We start from the raw sequence: 17,539 nt of genomic DNA on the forward strand, positions 1-17,539 counted from the left end.
ATAATAGGACATAAGAAAAATACAGCGCAGCAGCATAACTGAGCGTATGGTTTTCATGAGTGAATCTCTCCACCACCAGTCGCAACACTCAACTTTCCCTTCCCTCCCGGCACTTACGACGCTCGCTGCCAGTTATACCTTTATCAACATTTAATTCATTTACAACTTGATGCTAAAACTATACCATACAAATGACAATTTATGCAAGAAATTTTCTAGGGACTGACAAAAATATTCATATGCTGTTTCAGTTAAAGGAGGAAAGAAAAACAGCTTTGACATTGGCGACTGAGGATCCCGCGCTGTCATCTAAGGAATTCGACTCACAGAAGGTATATAAGCGGCGGGCTGAACATTCTGTTCATAGTTTTGGAGAAGTTTATTTAGTTTACGGACGGGCACAAGTACAGCAGAGGTGAATATATCGTGTTTCTTTTGATGTTATTGGTTATAAAATGAGGATTCATATTTTATCATTCAACATTATCCAAAAATATTATCTAATCACATGTTTCATCGTATTTGGTAAGTGATATATATATATATATATATATATATATATATATATATATATATATATATATATATATATATATATATATATATATATATATATATATATATATATATATATATATATATATATATAATTTTCATAAGCCCGCTCGTAAAACTTTTCCTCGGTTTCATTATACAAAGATGACATGATGACTGTTTTCTGAGTCCACCAATATTGTATTGTCGTAGGAATCTTTGGAAAGATTTGGGTTAGTGCACTTCTCCTTTGCCGTAAAATTGATTTTATTAATTTAATTATTGTTAATGATATATTTATGTATAATTTTTACTTAAAAACGTATTTCGCTACAGAATAGAAGTGAACTCTCAACATAAGTAAACAAAAGAGTTCAATACTTTCAGATGTGAGCATACTGTGCATACATACATTATAGCCTACATACATACATACATCATAGCCTACATACATACATACATCATAGCCTACATACATACATAATAGTTGCCCCTCGTGTACGAGGATGGCCGGCTCAAGGGCCACCTATAGGCGTGAATTTGTTTAGGGTGTAGAAGCTGTCGCCAACTCAACAATTGCATGACAGTGTCAAGGAATAGTCTGAGAAGACTTCGCCAGCTGCACTGGCTAACCATTAACCCGGAACACGATCCGCAAATCGATCCACTTTCAATTACTGCTGGATAGATAATGGTAAATGGCGTAAAAAAACTTACACATCCATAGTTTCACCGTGCCCAGTCGAACCCGGGTCCACTAGTTTGCGAGGCGAGCTGACCATTACGCCACAGGTTGCCGTTTGGTGTGTACTTCAGTACATACATACAGCTGTCCACGTGTACCCTAGTAGAACAAAGAGATACGAAGTGAGATGAAATGGTTTACAAAGATAGGAGCAAAGAGAATGAGAGACAAAATGAAAAAAATGGGTTAGAAAGAAAGCCAGGAGTACAGAAAACGGAGAAGGGAGACATGATGAAAAATTCGAGAGAAGAGAGTGCGAGACAGAGAATGGGAGGATGAAGTTGACAGAGAGATCCAGACAAAGTGGTAATGATAAAGAGAGGAAAGATGGAAGCAAAGAGAAAGAGAAGAGACGAAGAAAGAAAATTAGAGAGAAGTGGAGTGGAGACAGCAGAGGAAATAGAGAAAAGGAGAGTAAGAAGACTGGCAGAGTAAAAGAAAGCAAATAGAAAAGTAAAAAAAAGACATAAAGAGAGAAGGCAGTTAGCTTTTCACCCAGTTACTTTCCCCTGGCGTTGGTCCGAGTGGTTCACTCTGGCACACGTCCAATGATCAACGATGACGAGGAGGGCACCAGGCCAGAGTGCCACCACCTTGACCTGGTTAAGCCGCCGAGTTTACCTGAGTTAACGTGCATTAGTTTAGGTCACCTGGGTTAGGTTAGGAGTCTTTCACCCTCAACATTTTTGGATTTAGATTAGGTTAAGGTGTTAGGTTAGGTTATTAGGGGGGGTTAATGTGAATTAAGTTAGGCTTTTAGGGAGTTAAGTTAAATTAAGTTATAGGGGGTTATATTAGGCTAAGTTAGAGTCCCTTCCATTCTGCCTCAATGGAGGATTCTACTAGTTAAGTGCCAAGTTAAAACAGCGCACAGACAACGGCCAGGCGTTGTTAAGGTCTTCGTGGCTGAAATGGTTTGTCCTGGTCTAATAGTTGTATTATTAATAAAGAAGTTACTTTGTTTCGTTTCAGGATCAGGTTAGGTCAGGTCAGATGCAATCAAGTCTTGTTAGGTCAGAGCAAATTTCATCATGAAAGTTCAGGTTAGCACAGGTATAATCATGTCAAGTCAGGTTAGGTTATGTCAAGCTAGACCAGGGTTGTACATCATAACCGGCACTACTCTTATTAATGTCTTGCTTCTTCTCTCTTCTCTTTCGTGTCCTTTCTCGCTCGTTCATTCAGCGATTAAACAGCCTTACATAGATTCAACCGATTTTATAATTCCAGGTACAGGTACAGGTACGTTTATTACCAAATATGAACACTATTCCAGCACGATGTCTTAATAATATTGTTAATAATACTAAGGTTATGTTTTAATTTGGCAAAACATCCCCCGATGTAATGCATATTAATAACAATAATTGATTCCCGATATAAAGCTGGTTGAAATATGGTAATTTAATATTTTAAAATAACAATAACGTATAATTGTTCATATTTGAACAGTTAAGGAAAAGAAAAGTTAAAATATAACTTCGCTACAAACGTCACCACATTCTCCAACAATACACAAACATCTTAAACTTCTAGGTTTAATTTCGTTTACAGTTATAGTGTTATTCCGCAAATTGTCACAACAAAGTAAATTAAACAGCTCGGTATAATAACCAGGAATAGGTACAATTTTAAACTTATTTAAGGGCCTCAATATATATAAACATTTGGTGGGCTTTCTTGGAGTAGCTTTAGTTGAATCGATTCCTGTTCGTAATTTTTTACATGCCTATACTCTACTTTAACTGTACCTATATATCCTGAATAAATATCGGTATATCTAACTTATCCAAGACATACAAACATATGTACTGAAACATTCATACATTAATTTGGATATTTGGATATGCTGACCTCAATCCCTTAGGTAGTTCAACCCGACACACACACACTAGATTGTTCACATGGAGGTAATGTTAGTAGTTATTTCCTGCCTGGAGGTGAGTGTCAGGCGTGGGTGTTGGTGGCAGTGGTATACATAGTGACACCCCAGGCTGTCCTCCGCCGACACATTGTCATCCAAGCAGTTTGGTTACTCTCTCTCAATTGTGTGTCTCTGCAAAATTTCTTTCTCAGCTGTCACAACTTTTCCGGCGTTCTAACCTGGTAGGGAAAGATAATAGCAAATATTCCAAAGTTTAATACACGCCCGCACTTTCTACCTGGCCATCATCTTTTTACCACAGGAACAGCAGTATCACACACAAGTACTCCTCCATATGTACAGCGTCGATATAATTATTCCATACCTTAGAGTTCTGGAGACCCTGAGATTATGATAAACACATAAATAGGTTGCAGCACCAGTCACCATCACGACGTAGCAGAAAGTTAGTCCGCTTGGTTCTTCACCTGCACCTCATAGTTTCACATTCCATATTGATATATATTCCTTCTACTGGTAATATGCATTTTACGTCATTATATTCAAGACCAGCATTAGGTATCATTCAAGGTATATTGGTGACAGCCAATACCAGTGATGAGAAGTCTGTTTCATTGAGATATAACAAAACTGACGCAAAACAACAACACTAACAACACAATAATAACAATAATAATAATAATAATAATAATAATAATAATAATAATAATAATAATAATAATAATAATAATAATATTATTATTATTATTATTATTATTATTATTATTATTATTATTATTATTATTATTATTATTATTATTATTATTATTATTATTATTATTATTATTATTATTATTATTATTAATACACTAATATTAAACTGAAATTAGACTCGGTGCCCCTCCTTCCGGGATGCTGAACAAATACTGTACTGTATGTGCTCGCCTTTCATATAATAATATATATTGTAAATTTATTTTGAATTAAACAACTATGATGACGTACAAATTACAATAACTGGAAATTATTGAATCGAGACAATTTCAGTCAGTGGTTAAGCTGGTCCCCTGTTACCACCACATAAACTGATATCCATTAGCGTCTGATTTGTTAGACGGTGAAAAACTTGCGACAGTCAAAGCAAACATGGCGAAAAAGTTGAAAATATTTTTATATAACGGAAATAAAACTTGTTTGTTTTTCGTACAAAGTTCATATTGTTATCTCCTGTACAGTATGTGCATTGTATAACTGAACAAGGAACCATTTTGAGGGGGTGAACACTTACACCAAAAAAAGAATGCAGAGAATGATGACAATCTCCTTTATGGTGAGAGGAAGAGAAAGTGCGCGTGACGGAGAAAGGTGGAGCAAGAAAGGCAGTGAAAGTAAGGTTGTTCGGTGAGGAAGAGAGATCGGGGCAGATGTGACGGGTTTACCAAGGCCATGTCAAGGTTCACCGCGCCGTCATACTGCAAGTCTAAAACGCAGTACCGAACCTTGAACCCCACTCGGAGACAACCTAACCTTGCTACAGCTAACCTCATTTTCTGATACTGTACTTTATTATATTTATATTATCGTGGTTTTAGTCCAGCTGAAATTTGCTACATTTTGTATAATGTGTGGTATGTGTATAATAGTCAGACCTAATATAGATATCATAAAAGTGTAAGTTGAATTGGGTTTTATAACAGAAGTATGGTTCAAATTTCTCCTCTTAGTATCTAGATTCGGAAATTAATTTTCAAAATTATACAATGCCTTCAAGGCTGTTCATAATCATGTGATCCTATACAGGCACTAATAACTAATTAGTGTGTAAATTAGTTGAGTTTATTTTCAAATAATTTGTTTTTGTTATTTTGCAATAATTACACCATCAGTGGCTGTTTCCTTAGATTTACAACCTTCATGCCAAAATAATGTCAATTCCTCCCAGACCTCGTCAACTGTGAACGTACTAACTCCATAAAGGTATCAAGGTACATCATTACACCTGCTTAGTATTCGAATAACATACGCGCAGAACCAAGTCACATGAGGCAGCCATCTGTTATGGGTTGGGAACGATCCTCGCCACCAGGCATTACGGCCGAGGGATTAGAAAGTAAATTTGTAATTACAGCCTTGACGACGCCGTTCAACCAAGAGACATAAAGGAGAACGACCCAGGCGGATCACTTCTTGTGTGTACTGTACATGTTACTTATATAGTCAGTCACTTAAACCTGATAATAAAATTAATTGTACTGCAATAACATGTTTTTTGGTATTGTTCAATATTATTATTTTTGTATAAAGTAGAGTTCAGTACGTGAGAGAATGTCTCCCAATGCTGTATAGGCAAAAGAGAACGTAATAAATTTCGTGCATGTTAATTATTAAATGTGAAGGACTGTTATTCAATGCATGATTGTGTCTACTTTATCTAACTTAAATACGTCATAATCTACAGCGAAGTGAATATATCATCCCAGTTTCTTACAAAGTTATCATAACCATTAAATAGCAGAGCTGATACTCTTACTTGTTTATTAGTGCAAATAACGGTTAAAAACATATTTGAGTGAAATGTTTTTCATATTTGTACTTTTTCTACTCAAATGTGAAAGTACAAAATACCGTATATTGAGAACGCGTTATTATTATCAAGATCTCACCGCCACAATCCCGCGTGAACGTCTCGATCTAGGTATCAACAGAAGAGAATGTAGAAAGTTCGTTTTACCTCACGCGATTTATTAATATTGTAGTGCCTTAGTAGTTGTAGTCCTTTTTTATATATTTTTTATTTTTATTTATTTACTTTTTTTTTTAGTAGAGAGACTAGTGAGAGTGGGTCGGAATTATGGCATGTTCCAGTCGCAACAAACCCAGGCGGCGCAGCGTGCAGGCTGGATCTCGCTGGCTAGTGGGGGCTTTCACCCCGGATGTTGTCGAGTTTCACTTGGAAATTTATTCTCGCCGTACCATCTTGAACCGCTTGTGCCTGTCACACCCACAACAACCACAGCTCTCACTCCAACACCACCACTTCAGTTGTTGTGGTAGTGTAGTAACTTGTTTTATTGTAGACGTTATAATTATCTTGAATTGACTGATCAAAGGAAAAAAACGCGTTCATACAAAAATGCTGCTCTTAATTAATATTTTACGAAGCAATATAAAATTAATGATGACGATGGTTTATTTACATCACAGCAAGAAGGAAGTTCAGAGATTTGATGTTTCCAGGTAATGCTTTTTCTTCTCTACTTAGTGTCGTACTGTAGTTGATTACAACACGCCAGCTCCGATACTCCCACCCCCACCCCAGGTGGGTTGGGGTTGGGGGGGGGGGGGTAATTGCCACTTTCACTTCCATTAGAGCCACGTGACGGGAGGGATGGAAGGGGAGGACCTGGGGCTAGCAAGAGGAGAAAGGGATGGCGTTAGAGTGAAGGGGTTCACACACTTAGTGTCTACAAAAAACAGATGATGGCTTTTTTCTGGACTTGTCGTTTAAGAGTTATCGACTTGAAGTTTAATAGCCAGCTCATATTTTTAAGGTTTTTACAGTATTTCACTTGTTCTTCCTCTCGGAAGGATTCTGGAACATAGATGACCGACTCTCTAAATTAAGCTACGACATTAAGACGGTGGTCAAGATATGAGTTTAGTTTCACTCCCCATACGGAATTTGTTTAATTTTGTCTCCCAACTGGTATCGTTAAGGCAGGGTCTCAATAACATTTTTAATTTGTTTTTGGACGTTGATTTTGTGCTTTAGTTAAAGTTAACTGATGAGATAGATTTTTATATCTTCAATTACCAGGAATATTGTTTCACTGGAACCTTTGAGGATCTGGACCTAAGTTATCCTGCCATAGGAGTACTGTATACCAATGCATCAGTGGAGTAAAATCTGTATTGTTATTGTTGCAGATGTTCGGGACAGCTGTGCTGGGCGTGGTGATGGCTCTGGCGTGGACGGTGACTGGCCTGCCAGATTACGGCGCGCCATCCGGTGGTGGGTACATCAAAGTGGCACCCATCTCCCCCTCCTATGGCCCACCACCCAAGGAGCAAGCTTGCTACCCTAAGTATGTGACCAAGACGATGACGAAGGATGTGCAGGACACTGAGGGTCACTACGCCTCGGTGGTGAAGAAGGTGGCCACCACTGAATACGCCTACATCACGGAGACCCTGGTCTACCCAAAGACTATCATCCAGTACTCCACAATGACTGCCTATGCTGAACCTAACATCTACACGGAGACCAAGATCCTCTATGATACAAAGATGGTCACCGTGCCCGTCTACATGACTGAGTCTGCCTATGGCTACAACACAGCCAAGCAGTACTTCACGGAGACCACGGCAGTGTATGTGACCCGTACCGAAACTCAGAGCTACCCCATGACCAATACCGTCACCAACACCGGCTACGAGACCAAGGGTTACTACGTCACCCAGACTAAAGTCCAGCAGCAATACGTCACTATGACCGTCACCAACCCATACTACGTCACCCAGTACGAGACCGAGGTCAAGCATGAGTACGTCTACAACACAGTCACCGAGTCCGTACACCAGTATGTCACCATGACGGTCTACAACACGGTACCCGAGTACCACACCGTCACCAAGTGCTCCACCATGATGTACGGCTACGGCTACTAGTGTCGCTGCCACGCCCCCAGCCCCGGACATCTGCTGTACGCCCGCCGCCCGGCCTGCCTAGACACCCCCCGCGGCCCACATGGTGATATAAGCAGTCGCCTGTGGGCCGCCACCAACACCTGTGGGGATCTATGGCGGGTACTCCTGTGTGGCCCGGACCGCCCATCCGGGCCACACCCGGACCACAACACCGGTCCGCTGTAAATAATTTTAAGTCGCCCATTTTTTTTATATCACTTGTGTAAATATATGTTAAGTAAAGCCCTATTTATAATAAAGGAGTGTTTTCATTTTTACCTTTGGGAGGCCTGGGAAGTATATCACTAAAGTCGTAATGGAATCATTTGTGTTTACGGTATGTATACACTTGATCCTACGTACAGTACATTCAAGAACCAGTACATGCCCAGTAATTGCCAACAGTTCGTAACAGAGAAGCTAACATAACAGGTCACCAATAGATGCTATACTGCCAGATCTGGGGTCACTAATTCTAAGGGGAAAACTTAACTATAGTCTAAATTTTAAGGGCTGCTGCCACCAGACCCCCTCTGGGCAGTATGTAGCCCGTTAGGTAGCGGGCAGAGTGGACTAGGCCTTCCTCAGAATTGGCCTTCCTCAGAAGATCAACGTTATTCCTTATAAAACATACTGGTAAAAAACATAAAAGTGAATTGGCCTTCCTCAGAAGATCAACGTGCCTTAAGTTGTATCTCTGATTATTCCGGAACTGGAAGTAATTATTGTCAAGCAAGTGATTGATAGATTTGTAAACAAAGAGGGCACAGCAGTAGGTGTTAATATCTTCGAATTTTAAAAATTTCAATATATCAAATTTTTCGTTTGTGTGATCTGTCTTTTTCAAGTAGGTCATTGTCCGTACAACTCTCTTTTGTGCAGTAACCAGAGATTGTGTTTTTGAAGAGCCAGAGGCCCCCCATAGTGTGTATCAGGTGTTGGTAAACAAGATCATGATAGATTTCTTTCATTGCTGTGAGAGTGAGTGACTGTCGAGTGTGATACATGATACCGCACTGTTTATTCATTTTACTGTGAATGGCTTGTATGTGGTTTCTCCAGTTAAGTTTCTCATCAACGATAACTCCGAGGAATTTAGTATTTTGTCGCGTTTGAGGACTGTATTACCAAGGTACAGGGGGTTCAAGTCTGGAGGTAAGTTTTTTCTTCTGTGAAAGATCGTGTAGTGGGTTTTCTCAAGATTTAGGGTTAGTTTATTAGGCTACGTATTACCTAGGTCCCGACTTTAGTTAATTCAGTGTTCATAGTTCTCATCAAAGAATGGAGGTCTGAGTTGCTGGCATAGAGATTACTATCGTCTGCAAATAAGTTGTATTTTATGAGTGAGCTAGCATGGACTATTGGACTATGTCGTTTATATACAACAAAAACAGTACTGGACCGAGAATTGAACCTTGGGGGACTCCATACAAGATTGGCGAGGAGTCAGATTGGTGGTTATTATAACGGACATACTGCATCCTGTTGGACAGATATGAGGTAAACCAATTGTGGGACAGGCTCCTAACGCCGTAATGTTCAAGCTTTGAAAGGAGGATGGTATGGTCGACAGTATCGAAGGCTTTAGAGAGGTCCAAGAATATACCGACTGTGAACTGACTGTCATCAATACCAATTAAAACAACCACGACCATGATTAAAACGACCACGACCATGATTAAAACAACCACGACCATGGTAATAATAACCACGACCATGATTATAACAACCAGGACCATGATTATAGCAACCACGACCACGATTACAACAACCACGACCACGATTATAACAACTACGACCATGATTATAACAAACAGGACCATGATTGTAAGAACCACGACCATGAACAACCACGACCAAGATTATAACAACCACGACCATGATTATAAAACGACCATGATTATAACAACCACGACCATGATTATAACAACCACGACTATGATTATAACAACCACGACCAAGATTATAACAACCACGACCATGATTATAACAACCACGACCAAGATTATAACAACCACGACCATGATTATAACAACCACGACCATGATTATAACAACCACGACTATGATTAAAACGACCACGACCATGATTAAAACAACCACGACCATGGTTATAATAACCACGACCATGATTATAACAACCAGGACCATGATTATAGCAACCACGACCACGATTACAACAACCACGACCACGATTATAACAACTACGACCATGATTATAACAAACAGGACCATGATTGTAAGAACCACGACCATGATTATAACAACCACGACCAAGATTATAACAACCACGACCATGATTATAATAACCACGACCATGATTATAACAACCACGACCATGATTATAACAACCACGACTATGATTATAACAACCACGACCAAGATTATAACAACCACGACCATGATTATAACAACCACGACCAAGATTATAACAACCACGACCATGATTATAACAACCACGACCATGATTATAACAACCACGACTATGATTATAACAACCACGACCATGATTAAAATAAACACGACCATGATTATAACAACTACGACTATGATTATAACAACCACGACCATGACTATAACGACCACGACCATGATTATAACAACCACGACCGTGATTAAAATAACCACGACCATGATTATATCAACCACGACCACGATTATAACACCCACGACCATGATTATAACAACCACGACCATGATTATCTATCTCTAATATACTATAGGAAATTATTTGTATAAGACCGATATAGCTACAGAAAAAATAAAATATTTACATGTAGTTGTGTATTTTTATTACTGTTTGACTGTCGTTCGCAGGAAACCGATTTATTAACAAGTGATCATTGCAAGTGCCCCGACGTTAAACACAGGCGTGAGCGCACTTCTCCAAATATTCCCTCCATTACTGTTTTGTCGAACTATATAGCCAACTGGGCACGAAGAACCCACGATCACTTGTCTTTATCTATATACAGTCACACCATAAAACTACCGTCGCGTCTCTGAACCGCCTCTGTTATCCACATGTCTATTCACATCTACAACACATCCACACAACTACATATCAGCCACACCTACCATCACAATACACCAACCGCATCCATTAACCACGCCCATCAACCACACACACACACACACCCACACCTACACACACCCACACGCCAACACACACATCCACCACACCCACACCCAGCAATCATCACTCAAAATACGAGACCTCAAATGCATTACAGTGAAAGTCCTCCCCAGGTGTTGTCAGGTAGACTCGGTGTTCACTACGAGGCGTCTTATTAAACCCACACATTTATAGGTTGGGTTCAGGAGCCGGTGCATGCCCAGTACTTGCCAACAGTGCATAACAGAGACGTGGCCGATCGCCCAAGCGGCTAACGAGCCGATCAGAGGTGAAAAGGATAACGTGTAATAACAGTACGTAACAGACATGACCGATCGCCCAAGCGGCTACTGAGCCGATCAGTAGTGAAGAGGATAAAAGTAAAGTAGAGACGTCTGACGAGGGGAATGACTGACCACTGTGTGTTACCACTCGCCTCTACCCAATTATTTAGATCCTACACAGGCCACTAGCCTCCTTCCCTCGGCATGGCCACCTTTAGTGGGTAGCCATCAGGTAAATAAGATAAATACTTCTGGTACTCACACTATGCAGTGTTAGTAAATAATGAACTTACTGGTTAGTTCAGAGTTAGACAGGGAGTAAGACAAGGCTGTGTTCTATCTCTAACATTTTGTGATAAACATTCACAATTCTTAATGAGAGAAGTCTTAAGTGATAATGAAGGAATAAAACTCTTAATGTAAAGTAATATCTGTCATGCAGATGACACTGCTCTTATCACGGATAGTAAAGAGGCATTACTAAAATGGGTTAACAGAGAAAAAGTGAATAATATTGGCTAAGTGTTAAAGCTGGTTGTTTTCAAATTGGAAATAAATCTTAAATTAAAATTATGGAAGGTAACAGGTAACTTAAACAAGTGGATACTTTTATGTATTTGTGAAGTAACATTAGATGTGATCATAGATGAACAAGAATAGTTTAAGCAAAAACATTTAATAATTTAAAAGAACCAATGAAAAGGGGCATGAACATAAATTTAAGTTAAAGGCTGCTGAAAGGTTTCATATAGCCAAGGACTGTTGGATGGGTCAAAAGTGTGGACACTTAGCAGACAACAGAAAGAGGATAAAGGCTTTGGAAATGTGGTGTTATGGGGGAATGTTAAAAATAAGTAACACTGAGAGGAAAATAAATGAAAAATCTCTATGATTAACAAACGGTTCAAGAGAAACTTTCTCCATGACCGCAAGCAGTGTGTGGTGATTAATGGCACGAAATCATCATGCGTACCTGTCACAAGCGGAGTACCACAGGGCAGTGTATTGGACCCGCTGTTGTTTGTTTGCTTCATAAATTACTTTTACTTTTATCCTCTTCGCCACTGATCGGCTTGTTAGCCGCTTGGGCGATCGGTCACGACTCTTTTCCTTTATATTCTTCACCAAAAGGTCGGCTCGCTAGCCGCCCGGGCGATCGGTCACGTCTCTGTCACGCACTGTTGGCAAATACTGGGCATGCACCGGCTCCTGAATGTACCTGAACCCGCTCCAGTGTTGGTCAAGTCTTCTCTTGAAAGAGCTCACACTCGGTGCCGTCACAACACTTTCTGGTAGATTGTTCCAAGAGTTTACAACCCTCACTCCGAAAAAGTTTGCCCTCACGGTTTTCCGGACTTGCGGCTTCTTCAATCTTGAGCTGTGACCCCTTGTGGGGCGAGCGTCCGCCAGCTCCAAGTAAGGACACTCAACTGAGTAGTGCCCCCTGAGATGCTTATAAACCTCAACTAGGTCCCCCCTTGCCCGTCTGTAGTATAAGCTAGGCAAGTTCAGGCGCTCCAATCTCGCAGGGTAGCTGAGATGCCGAAGTGCAGGCACCAGCTTGGTGGCCCTCCTTTGAACATTTTCAACCAACTGACAGTCCCTAGCATATCTCGGGGACCAGATGGGGTGACAGTACTCCAGATGGGGAAGCACTTCACTCCTGAAGATCGTCACGAGGGACGGACCGTCTAGATATCTGAACGACCTTCTTATAAGACCCAATAATTTATTTGCCTGATTTACCTTCTTCTCACAATGGCCCGAGAACTTCAGCTCATTGTCAACATACACACCTAGGTCCTTCTCACACACAGTCTCAACTAGTACATTTTCTTCATCCCGTTGGGACATATGGTACGCCTCCTTACCGTTGGTACGCCCCAGGTGCATCCTCTTACACTTCGTGACATTGAATCTCAGCAGCCATTCCTTCGACCATTCCTGGAGCCCACAGAGGTCCTTCTGCAGCTCTTCACAGTCCGCTTGGTTCTTAATTTCCCGAAATAACTTGGCGTCATCGGCAAACATTTGTATGGAGGAGTGTACAACGTCAGGCATATCATTTATGAAACAAACAAACAACAGCGGGCCCAATACACTACCCTGCGGTACCCCACTTGTTACAGGTACAGATGACGATTTCGTGCCATTAATCACCACACATTGCTTGCGGTCATGTAGAAAGTCTTCTATCCACGCTAGGACATTTCCCCGAATTCCGTACCCTTCCAGTTTGATTTTCAGCCTTTCGTGGGGTACACTGTCGAAAGCCTTGGCAAAATCTAGGTAAATATTGTCGATATTACCACCCCGTTCTAGAATATGGGTCCAAATATCCAATACCTTGAGCAATTGTGTCAAGCAAGAGCGCCCCGGCATAAAACCGTGTTGGCAATCTTTTACAAGGTTGTTTCGTAGTAGATGTTCCATCGCTGCATCTCTGATAATACTCTCAAGTACTTTACATATTATGCTGGTCAGGCTCACCGGTCTATAGTTGTTCGTGGAGTGACTATCGCCCTTCTTGAAGATAGGACTCACATAAGCCACTTTCCATTCACTGGGGACCATTTGTTCATCCAGGCATTTACAAAACAGAATCTTCAGGGGCTCTGCAAGCTCGTTGCACAGCTCCCTTAGCACTCTAGGATGCACCATGTCAGGTCCAGGACTCTTATGGACCTTTAGCCTGGACAGTTTATTTCTAATACCCTCTTCTGTGAACACAATGTGGGTCAGTGCTGTGTCGAACCGTCTGTCCTCAAACGCAGGAAGGTTAGTTGCATCCTCTCTTGTGAACACTGAGGAAAAGAAGCTGTTCAATGCCTCAGCTTTATCCTGGTCAGAATCTGCGTAACTACCATCTTCAAGCCTCAGGTCTGATACTCCTACTCGCGTTTTCAATTTCGACTTTGCATAGCGGTAAAACGCCTTTGGGTTTGACTTGACCTCGCGTGCAACCAGCCTTTGGAACTCCTTTTCAGCCCTCCTACACTCTATCTTTGCTTGGTTTCTGGCTCTTGCATACATCCTCCTGTCTTGCTCATCGTTTGACCCAACCCACGTCTTGAATTTCTGGGTTTTCTTCTTAATTTTGTCGACCGCCGCATGGTTCATGTGTAGGGATCCCCTCGTATTCCTAGAAGCACTGGGTTTGGTCTTGGGTATATATTTATCGATCAAATGGGTCATTTTACTAGTTATGATATTCAGCGTAGTGTCTGCGTTCTTGTACCTTAATAAGTCAGGCCAGTTGATACCCCTCATCTCTTCCCTCATCCCATTGTAATTTCCCTTGTAATATTTGCACCTTGGCCTGGCCTTATCTTGAACTAGGTAACAGTTAAATCTGAATGACAACACTGTATGGTGACTGGTGCCAACTGGGGCAAGGTGTTCCAGTTTGGCCACCATACCCTCCTCGTTTGTTATGATGAGGTCAAGTGGCTTGGGTGTTTGCTCCCCTCTGTAATGTGTCGGGTCTCTCACATGTTGGAACAGAAAATTATCTCTCAGAGTTTCTACAAAAAGAGTAGCAGGATTATTCAAGTCATTCGGGGTTGACTCGTTTCTCCAGTCGATGTCGCCATAGTTAAAGTCCCCCATGATAAGGAGGTGGCTGGGGTTGAGCATCGCCGCATTGTTTATTAAGGTTCTTAAGTTCCTTTGATTTAGTGGGCCACAGTTCGGGGATCTGTAGATACACCCGACGATAAGTAAGTCCCCTCCCTTTAATTTAATTTTACACCACTTGGACTCTTCAAAGACATCCTCTCCCTGTACCCTCGCCTGGCTGGCTCTAAGGTCTTGCCTAGCGTAGATAACCACACCCCTCCTGCAGGATTCTTGAGTTAGGTTCGTAAATGAGTCATATCCAGCAATACTGAACTCACATTCCTCTGGGTCGATTCTCCTGTTCTTGTACAACAGTTCTACAACTCCTACAATATCTGGTTGGTGTACTCTTAGTAGTGTTTCAAACTCCTCCCTCTTATCCAGGAACGTGTCGGTATTAGTGTACATGACATTCAAGCCAGAATTTGTTCTCGGTAACGTCTCTGCTCTTAGTAATAAACCCGCTCCACCCACATTCTCAGAAGCTGCAGCATTTGCTAAGTACACTGTATTTTGCAGGGTGTGGTTAAAAATGTCATTGTTTACACGGCGCTCGTTCCCTCCTGTCCGGTAGGCTGAGCTGGTGCCGCCTCCCGGGTGGGGGGTTGAGTGGGTGGAGGGTGCACTGCTGCCCCCTGGCCCTGTGTCGGCACACTTGTTTCCACTACCCTCCCCCTGAGTATAACCCATGTGCACCTGTCCCCGTTCCTCCTCGACTCCTCCCTCTTCTGCTTCAAGTCCAGCAGGAGCTTCTTGTGCTGTTCCCTCTGCATTACCGTGCGGTCTGGGTGAATAAATACATCTCGAAATGCCTCGCTCCTTGCTAAGTTTTTTGCCTGCCGGATAACTTGCCATTTTTCCTCCTCACTCCCTAGTGTGATCCTGAGGGGGCGAGGCTTAGCCCCCTGCTTTTGTCCCAGTCTCCTCACATCCTGAGGGGTTGCTGGAATCTTCAGAACCTCTGTGCAAATATTTTGAAACAGCACCTTGTCGTGTGTTTCCTTACTCACAGTTCCCTCTGCCTGGCTCTCTGGGACTCCAAAAACTATTACATTGTTCCTGCGCTGGAGCCGTTCCTGGTGTTCCTCCTCTCCCCTAACAGTAGGTCCGTTAATTTTCATTTCTTCGACACACTTTTTCAGAGTCCCAATCTGCTGTAGAACCTGTACTGATTCTGCATTACTCTCCGCCCCCCCCACCCGTGGCCCTCCTAATACGTCCGCATAGCTCCTCTTAGCAACCACCTCCATTCTATTAGCTACTTCCTCAGTCTTAGCAAGGATCTCTTTCTCAACTTGCTCCAGTTTGTCAACCAGCAGGGCTCCTGCTTCATCTATTTTCGTCCCTAGAGAACTCGTTCCCTTATGGATTGCAATCGCTTCATTCACCTTGACTATGCAGCCAGGGCAATACCAGCAACAGCCATCAAGCTTTACGGCAGTTAGTAACTTCCTAGACGTTGCATTAGTTAGGCCTGCATCCTCCATATCCGACGTCTCCCTGCAGTAATCACATACCAAACTCATGGTTGTTGTTGTTGTGGGGGGGGTGTAGACTGTGTATAGATCTACACCTATTTCAAAGAAAATAAAGAGAGAAAAAAGTACTTAGCTACTCTCTGTTGCCTATGGAGTTGTCGTCTGCGACTGCGTACCCTGTATCTCCCTGTGAATGGTGTATTGTAGGCACAGTTTCAGTCCTTGAGCAAGCACACAATCAACATAAAATAAAATTTAAAGTCTCTGTGGCACCTATGACACGACTTGGTTTCAGCTGGCACGGTGCCTTTCCAGCTTGCTTGCTAGTGAGCGCTCACTTTAAGTTATTTACAACTTCAGCGGTCACTGATGACACTATGAACTATCACTGTGTACACTGTATCTCCCTGTGGGTGGTGTATTATAAACACAGATTCAGTCCTTGAGCAAGCACACAAACAAAATAAAATTTAAAGTCTCTGTGGCACCTATGACACGAATAGGCTGGCAGTTGTCCTTACCAGCTCGATTGCCAATATGTATTCACTTTAAGTTATTATGACATGCCAGATGCTGTACATTCCTCCATACAAATATTTGCTGATGACGCCAAGTCCCAGGTTGCTGATCTGACTTTCTGCCTCTTTTACACACAATTGCAGTCACAATTGTTTCTCTTACTTTGACAACACAACATACATTCTGTATATTGTTTCTCACTATTGATATTTTTTTCATTTTCGTATTTCTTTATGGTTCTGTAGAATCTTTATTATTATTATTATTACTATTATTATCAGTGTTATTACTATTATTATCAGTGTTATTATTATTATTATTATTATTATTATTACATTCCCCCAGGCATCGATGATGGGTCAGTGACCTGTGGGTGGGCTAATCCCCGAAAAAAAAAAATCTAGAAAACTGTGAGGGGTAACTTTTACGGGGTGAGAGTTGTGAACTCTTGGAACAATCTGCCAGAGAGTGTTGTGAAGGCACCGAGTGTGAGCTCTTTCAAGACCAGACTTGACCAACACTGGAACAGGTTCAGGTACATTCAGGAGCCAGTACATGCCCAGTACTTGCCAACAGTGCGAGAGACGTGACCGATCACCCAAGGGGCTAACGAGCCGATCAGTGGTAAAGAGGATAAAAGTAAGTAAAAGTACTCCCTAAACGGTCAACTTGTGTGTACAGCAGACTACCACTTTCA

At 41.5% G+C, this 17,539-nt stretch overlaps 1 protein-coding gene across 1 annotated transcript; it reads left to right on the forward strand.

The window, feature by feature from the left end:
• Nucleotides 1-326: 326 nt before the first annotated feature.
• LOC121863182 lies at nucleotides 327-8,089 on the forward strand. Its single transcript, XM_042361663.1, has 2 exons — nucleotides 327-415; nucleotides 7,071-8,089. Exon 2 carries the CDS (start codon nucleotides 7,071-7,073, stop codon nucleotides 7,809-7,811), a length of 741 nt encoding a protein of 246 aa, XP_042217597.1. The 5' UTR covers nucleotides 327-415; the 3' UTR covers nucleotides 7,812-8,089.
• The last annotated feature ends 9,450 nt before the right edge of the window (nucleotides 8,090-17,539 follow it).

The sequence above is a fragment of the Homarus americanus genome, unplaced genomic scaffold (assembly GCF_018991925.1).
Source record: "Homarus americanus isolate GMGI-L3 unplaced genomic scaffold, GMGI_Hamer_2.0 scaffold40416, whole genome shotgun sequence".
In the NCBI taxonomy this organism is placed as follows: Eukaryota; Metazoa; Arthropoda; class Malacostraca; order Decapoda; family Nephropidae; genus Homarus; species Homarus americanus.